This window comes from Homarus americanus, unplaced genomic scaffold (genome assembly GCF_018991925.1).
Source record: "Homarus americanus isolate GMGI-L3 unplaced genomic scaffold, GMGI_Hamer_2.0 scaffold2539, whole genome shotgun sequence".
Taxonomy (NCBI): Eukaryota; Metazoa; Arthropoda; class Malacostraca; order Decapoda; family Nephropidae; genus Homarus; species Homarus americanus.
The window spans coordinates 7600547-7608977 of record NW_024725489.1 but is presented as its reverse complement, the minus strand read 5'-3'; the positions used below and the strand labels follow the sequence as shown (position 1 = coordinate 7608977).

The window sequence follows — 8431 nt, the reverse complement described above, 5'->3', positions numbered from 1 at the left end:
TGACTGCATAGTCAAGGTGAAACAGGCGATTGCAAGCCATAGGGGAACTAATTCCCTAGGGACGAGAATAGATGAAGCTGGAGCCTTGCTGGTTGCCAAACTAGAATAATGTTGGGAAAGAGATCCTTGCTAGACTGAGGAAGTAGCCGATAGAATGGAGGTGGTTACTAAGAGGAGTTATGCTGAGGCATTAGCAGGGCCACGGGAGGTGGCGGAGAGTAATGCAGGATCAAAACAGGTTCTGCAGCAGCTAGGGACTCTGAAGAAGTGTGTCGAAAAAATGAAAATTAACGGACCTACTGTTAGGGGAGAGGAGGAACATCGGGAACGTTTCCAGCGCAGGAACAATGTAATAGTTTTTGGATTCCCCGAGAGCCAGGCAGAGGTTGATAATAAAATATTGCCTATGGATTTAAATTTAATCATCATCAAGTTCGAGTGATCTTTTAGTATTAAACAGAAACTAATAAGACCAACCAAACACTTCACTGTACACATCCCGAAACGTGTATTCAAGTAGGTCAAACTTTACAAGCTGATATCAACATGAACTTTCAAAAGCGTTTTCAAGGATATACTTCACAACCAACCATTAGAAACAGACAGGTAGAGTCGTCATGTGGGACTGAGGTAGAGTCGTCATACGGGACTGAGGTAGAGTCGTCATACGGGACTGAGGTAGAGTCGTCATACGGGACTGAGGTAGAGTCGTCATACGGGATTGAGGAGTCTCGTCATAGTGTGGGAGCAAAACATCCTCTTAAGGTTGAGGAGGTTAGGTTGCCCTTGATACCATCGCTCAGTGACTTGGTCGCTTCCTTCAACGCTTCTCACCACAAGATGACACTGCAGACGTCCTTAGTTCTTCTTGAGGGAGCCGAGGCAGAACTCAACTAGCCTTTGCCAGTAATTGAAGTCTTTGACCCCACGTTGCAGCCACATTTCTGGTTCTCCGACCGACTCGAGACTGAATTTCACGGGCGGTGGAGAAAGACAAGATTGTCGAGGGGCAATTCAGAGACGACAGAGTCAAAGGATTTCCACCACGAGGAGAAGTGGCGTCACTTGCCTTGTGCTGGAAGTTTGTAAGACCTATCTCGCGACTCAACTGTTATTAGTGTTACCGCAAGTTTTATATTGCTACTCCTCTTGCGTTTCAGTGAAACATTACAAAGATTAAAAACAAAGAATATTAGCATTGTTTTTTTAAGGATTCCTTAAGGGTTTATAGTGTCGGAACAATATATATATGTATATATATATATATATATATATATATATATATATATATATATATATATATATATATATATATATATATATATATATATATAATTTATATATATAAATAAAGTATATATATATAATTTATATATATATATATATATATATGTATATATATATATATAAATTATATAATTTATATATATAAATATATATAAATATATATATATATATATATATATATATATATATAATTTATATATATAACAATAATGTATATATATATATATATACATATATATATATATATATATATATATACATACACATATACTTATATATATATATATATATATATATATATATATATATATATATATATATATGTATATATATATTTATATATAAATTATATATATATATACACTTATATATATGTGCATATATATATAATTTATATATATATATATATATATATATACATATATATATAAATATATATATATATATATATATATATATATACATATATATACATACATATATATACATATATATACATATATACATATATATATATACATAATGTATGTATATATATATATGTAACCGGTCGGAATTTGCTGGACTTTAATTTCTCACTTGACTTGGGGTTTATTAAAATTTAATAGATGGTAAAGGCAGTGGAAGCGCCCCTTTGAGAAAAATCCCGAACCAGCACAAGAACACTTAAATCTACTACACAAAATGAACTGTCCGTGACCCGTGGAAGGATAGCGTCTGTGACTGGGATGAATGAGACACACTGTAAAATTTAGACACTTATATTCCCTCCAACACTACAAACACAATCAATAATGGTACACCAACATGCGCACCTCTTAACTTAAACTTTAAACACTACTCTGGGGAATAAAAGTTATACATGACATAGAAATTATTAGAAACACAGGCAACAATAAATTTGAAGTATTAAGAAATGTTGCTTGCACACATGAACAGGCCTTAAGGCTTTCACAAAATAATATCAGTCACTTAGGAAATGGTACTAAAAAATAAGCAATTAAATACTCTACAATGAATAGGCCTTAAGGGCACTCAACAAAATTATAGCACCCCAACAGATGTACACTTCCTAACCTAACCTAACCACTACTCTGGGGAACAAGGTTATACCTGAGATCAGAATTATGAAGAACAATTAGAGGCATTAAAAGAATCAAATCACAGTATCACTCTGGTTCCACTTAATGGCACAAACATTCAAACAATATTATCAAAATTATTTAGAAACTATTAAACTACACACGTCAAGATAATATCAGTCTGAGGAATGGTGTTAACTACACCCGTAATAAGGGAGGGAAAATGTTCCTCTAGGTATCTCCTAGAGACCTAGACTCACGGTCTCAGTGTGTGACCATTAGTTTACTCAGATAGCCTCAGTGTACTCCCAGTGCGTCCATAACGCGGAAGGGAGTGAGCCAATCAGACCTTGTACAGTTGAGAGAAACTTTAGCTTCCCGTTAGCAAGAGGGTTTCACTAGCTGCTCGGGACACGTGGGGTTGTGCACCGGAGTGGTAAGAACTGATCACCCACTGCTGGTGCTGGTCCCGTGTCGTTTTAGTTGTCGGGAGCACTCATTCACTCAAGAGATCCTTTGCTACCCCGCTAAACAGTGACAGGCCTACACTGATCGGTCCAATGGCGACAATCGCCACCCTCAATCATCAACGGCAGTCTCAAACGCAGTCAATCTCTCGCAGTCAACTCCGGTCAACTCCAGTCAAGTGGGTTCTGACGGAAACCCTGAAATGAACTCACTGTTAGCTCTAGTTTACTTTATCACTGCCCTATCTAACCCTGTCTGAGATCGAATGAGACTTACTTGTTATACTGCAATAGCGCAGCACAGGTGACTAGGCCACGTGACTATTTCTGTGATGGACGCGCAGGAACGTCTTGTCTGTGTGAATGCTCTCCGGGACTGGGGCCTAGCCAGCGTCGCGTCTCCTCAAGGCGTTAGCTTAGGTCTACGTGACATATTTTCCGCCTAACTAATAACTCCTTGGGACACCCGTAACATTATTCAGACTGCTAAACGATCTATAATAATTTCAAATTCAATAATAGTCCCTTAACTTCATGAATCGCATCATTATTAATTCGGTAAATTACATTTAACATCATATAGGCCTAGTTCCGCAGTCTCTCGCTACGAGCAGGCAGCGCTCCCTCCCCTCAGATGACCTTGAACGCTCAGTATCACTCATGGCGGGGCATTTGAAATTACTCTGAAATTTCTGATATATATATATATATATATATATATATATATATATATATATATATATATATATATAATATATATATATATATATATATATATATATATATATATAAATATATATATATAAAAAAAATATAAATATATATATAAATAAATAAATATATATATATATATATATATATATATATATATATATATATATATATATATATATATATATATATATATATATATATATATATGTGTGTGTGTGTGTGTGTGTGTGTGTGTGTATGTATGTATGTATGTTAATAAATTAGTGTCTAACTATATATCCAATGTGTGTGTGTTTGTGCGTCAGACATCAATAAGGTCACCTGATAATAATATCGCTATCGCCGAGGAACATCACCACAACAAGTTATTTTGATAAACCTTGGGAGGGGGAACTGGGACTTTGACTCATAGTTAGGCTTGTCTGCTACTGAGTGATAATGTCCATCTACGACATAGAGTATATTCCTGCTTACAGTACTTGTATACTATCTGTTGTTGCTATGTGCGATGCGAAAAAGCACCACATTGTCACCCTACAGTGTCTTTACTAACACAATTTGAATATTTTTCAAGCAATTACATGATGCGAAAAAAAGAGTCAACTACTCAACTATACTGGTAAAGGTAACTTACCGTAGGGTTTGTGTAAATTGTAAAAGGTGAACAAAATGTAAATTTTACTGTATAGACCTTCTTCAATTTGTTTAGATTTTATACAATGTCACGGATTCATGGTTATTCCCGAATCCATAATTAACTATCTAGGTTCTGTAATGTTTTAATTCCAACTGTCATATGATCGGTTATTCCTTTTATGAAGCATAGCCATTGTGCCTTGTCTGTCTCTTGCTTGTCATGATTACCTAGTATTTTGAGGTAGGCACTGGAGGAATTAATCCACCTCTGTTTGGTCAGCGGGTCGCATGGGGATGATTCATCACCTTGTTTGTTGGATCAGGAGTGATCTTCAGCCTAATGTCTTTAGTGAGACAAATTATGAGTCTTGGTACAGTTCCGGGGGTAATTAGCGCGTTTTTTCCCAGCTGAAAAGAGATGCCCCGTCCCCTCCTCAAGAGTTACAGCTGCTTGGCTGTTGCAAACCTGTCAGATTTTGTAATGAGTAATGGTGTATTTCTAAATGAGTTTTTTTCATAAAGACCGTTTCTGACGAGAAAGACATTTAGCTAAATTTATAGAGATACATACCTTCATTATGTCAAACATAGACACGTAGGAAGTTTATCAGAAGTATTATACGTGAATTAACTGATAAACTCTGGTAGCAAATTCACGCTTTCGGAGGATGCATTTAATATATACTTATTTTTGCCCACAATAAGACATACTAAGAAATTACATATCAGTAATAGTACATTATGCAAAAACAACATTTTAAAAGATCAGAATCACATTGAAATATTACACGGCCGTTAGCAGAGGCGGGAAAAATATGAAGTAGTTCCCTTATCCTCTTTGCCATTGTTCAACTTCATTCTGTATTAGATAATTATTAGACCAAGAAAGAGTACAGTACTGCCTTCAAACATGTAATTCATACACGTTAAGATGTTGTGCATACTGTGTAGGCAAAAGTTACCACGTCGCTCAACTAGTGTGAGAGCTGAAATTGAAGTTTCCTTTGAACGCAGCAGAAATCATCAACTTGGGGGTAACAACTGGGTCATATCTTCAACTGCGAATAATTTTAGATCAAAGTTTTCATATCAACAAATGAACTCATTGGAAATAATGACTTTCTTCGGCTAATCTTATAGTACCTGTCATTATCACCTAAGATTCAACATTCACAATAACCCTATACTTAAGGGTCAACGTTCACAAGAACATTATACTTGCAACTCAACATTCACTATAACACGTACAGTACAGTGTACTGTAAACTTAAGATTAAACATTCACAATAACATTACGATTAGGAATCGAGATTCATGTATACGCTCATGATTAGGGCTCAGCAATTCTGTATTTACCCGAAATCCCAGGTGAACCCTGTTATTCTCTGCAAATACCACCTCTCCAGGATCGCCCACTGGTCCCCAGGTAGGGTCGTCCTCTACACTGATGGTTCTGTTGACCTCGCTACAGGTAGGGCCGGGGCTGGTGTCTACATCTCCCGTCCGGATGCCCCTGAGCCTATCAAACTGTCTCTCAGAGTTTCTGACGGGGCATCCTCCACTCAGGCTGAACTAATAGCCCTCCTTGCTGCCCTTCTCGCTGAGGAAGAAGCAGATGGTTTCTGCCCCTTGCTTGTCTGCTGCGATTCCAGGTCTGCTCTCGACGGGATCGCATTTGGATCAGGGGAAAATAAGGACCTCATCCTCCGAATACGAGGGTTAACATCCACACTTCAGGATGCAGGCCGTCCTGTGACATTCCTATGGATACCCAGTCATGTCGGTATCTTGGGGAATGAGGCAGCAGATTGCCTTGCCAAGACTGGCTGCAACAAGGCCACACCTGACTACGTTGTTCCTCGAACACTTTTACAGCTTAGGACCCAAATTCGCCGCAAACAGAGAGAAGCTCGGGAAGCAGCCATCCCCCTGGACTCCCCGCCCACCTGGTACGATGTCCTCCGTAAACTTCCTGACCTCTCGTACGTCTACGGGAAAGGGTCTCGGAAAGGGGACGTGATTGCTGCACGTATCATCATTGGGTATGACTTTGCTTGGGAGATTGGTATCCCCGCATCCCCTAAGCAACACTCTTGTGCATTATGCAGAAGACCCGACAGCAGCACCCTTATCCACTACCTACTAAGATGTCCCCACACACAAAGCTTCCGTGACGCCTGCTGAACCACCACTTCACGACCCCCTGACGGAGACACGATGATCCTCCCCATACTGGCCAGATATTTTGTAAATAATATTGATTATGTGTTAAAGGAATATCCTTCCTTCCTTACGCTTTAGTAAGCCCCTTTATAATATTTATACTGTATATACTTGTCACACTTGCCAGATGCTTCTGGTGTCATTGTACAGGGGTACCTAGTGACAGCACCAGGATCCCGCTTCCTCTATCAAGGAATAAACAATTGAAATTGAAAATTGAATTCTGTATTTTTATACTTACTTGATACAGCGTCTGGCTGAAATATTGTAGCGTAGTATCCACTACAATATCATACATTCACAGACACGGATGTAGACTTTAACAATCATATATTCACACATACACTTTATACAGTACATATATTTGACATAGGGCTCAATAATCATACACACAATTGATATGGTAGAGCTGAGCAAAAATCACACGTTCAGACAAACACTTGAGATAGGGATCAATGATCATTATAACGGCACAATCATGGGTAAATGGGCAGTTAGTATGATATTTTCCTTAACCAGAGAAGTTTTCCTTGTGTTGTCAATTCTATACTAAAATGAATTATCCACCTTAGTATGTGTGATATCTGAACAAATCCTAAGTACATGTATTTTCCTTACGGAAAACTTTAATTTAATAGAAAATAGATTATGCTGAAACCTCATTAAAAAAATACAGTCGGGAGGAGATAATTAAGTGATCTTGGTGCGTATGCTCCCCTTCCCCCCACCCCCAACAGCTGCGCACGACCCGCACCCGTGCCTATCACTTTGTTCTCTCCACACGACACCCTTGATGAGACGCTATATATGTTTCCGCTTTTGTGATATGCTCATAAACTCATCATCTCTCTTACTGCACCCAGATATCAACAGCAGAACAGTCACCACCACCGTCATGCCTTGTGGATGTGGAAGTGAGTATATTTTGATTTTTGGATCACGCAGGTTTATTTTGATGATTTAGTTATTATTTTCCTTTACCCAATAACACTCCCGTCTTACCTATTCCCTGGCGTCACATCAAAACGAATCAAATTAGTGCAACAAGCGAGAGTAAAGTGTGTTGTTATCCACAGCCTCATGCAAGTGTGGGTCCGGAGCCTGTTGCTGCGGCACCAACTGTAACTGTGCCTCTTGTCCCAGCAAGAAGTCCTGCTCGGGCTCAGATGGCAACTGTAACTACACTTTTCATTTCTAAGACTCAGTTATCATATTCTTATTTGTTATATCCTACAAACCTCTTTATACTTAACTAGTAGATTGGTGGTAATTTATTTTATTTTTATTTAAATCCCTTGATCTATATCGCTTAATTTTAACTGTGCAAGAAGTAAAATATATTTTATCCTGTCGACAGGTGGGTCCAGCTGCCAGTGTAAGTCTTCTGCCTGTTGCTGTGGGACCGACTGTAAGTGCAGCCCCTGTCCCATGAAGTAGTCCATCTCAATAAATACAAGCGCCCAGGGCACCAGCTGATACCATTACACCTGGCGCTGGTGGACACGTCATTTAGTGGCCATGTGACGTTGGTAGACTTGCAGATAATAGATCAATATACTGTGACTGCAAGTTGATCAAAACTATAAATTAGATCTGCCATTACTATGCTCTTTATTTGTACGTACATCACTGACATGTTTAGGATAACTTTAGAATCTTATGTACTGTACTGTAGTGTTTATGATATTTATCATAGTCATTAACAAATGTAATAAATTGACACACATAACTTGAGATTTAATAATCATTGATATAAATAAGAGAACAGTCCCTTTGTGAGCTTTTTTTTTTATTACCCTGCCCACCACTATTGAACAATGTCCTGTATGTATCTAAAATAACTAGAGAACTGTTTTGCTGATTTGCATCAAACTCTGTAGGTTTTATCAATATGTTACAAGGTTTATAGGATAAACTTTTGGACTAAAGCACCTCGGTACCCAGAGAGATAGGGCAGGCAAGAGGTGACTTAATAGAAGTTTATAAACATCTCTGAGGACATTATTCAGACGAGTGTTCATA

At 38.0% G+C, this 8431-nt stretch overlaps 1 protein-coding gene across 1 annotated transcript; it reads left to right on the top strand.

Moving 5' to 3' along the window:
* Positions 1-7167: 7167 nt before the first annotated feature.
* Positions 7168-8188, top strand: LOC121865076 (copper-specific metallothionein-2-like). The gene is made up of 3 exons (XM_042364410.1): positions 7168-7323; positions 7486-7584; positions 7767-8188. The coding sequence occupies exons 1-3, from the start codon at positions 7203-7205 to the stop codon at positions 7844-7846; spliced, it is 300 nt and encodes a 99-aa protein (XP_042220344.1). The 5' UTR covers positions 7168-7202; the 3' UTR covers positions 7847-8188.
* The last annotated feature ends 243 nt before the right edge of the window (positions 8189-8431 follow it).

What these genes read in the sequence shown, in the direction of transcription:
- LOC121865076 (XM_042364410.1), top strand. Translation starts at nt 7,203, where the DNA reads ATGAGACGCTATATATGTTTCCGCTTTTGTGATATGCTCATAAACTCA. An exon ending in CATGCCTTGTGGATGTGGAA is followed by an intron (nt 7,324 to 7,485) that starts GTGAGTATATTT and finishes TGTTATCCACAG; the next exon opens with CCTCATGCAAGTGTGGGTCC. An exon ending in CTCGGGCTCAGATGGCAACT is followed by an intron (nt 7,585 to 7,766) that starts GTAACTACACTT and finishes TCCTGTCGACAG; the next exon opens with GTGGGTCCAGCTGCCAGTGT.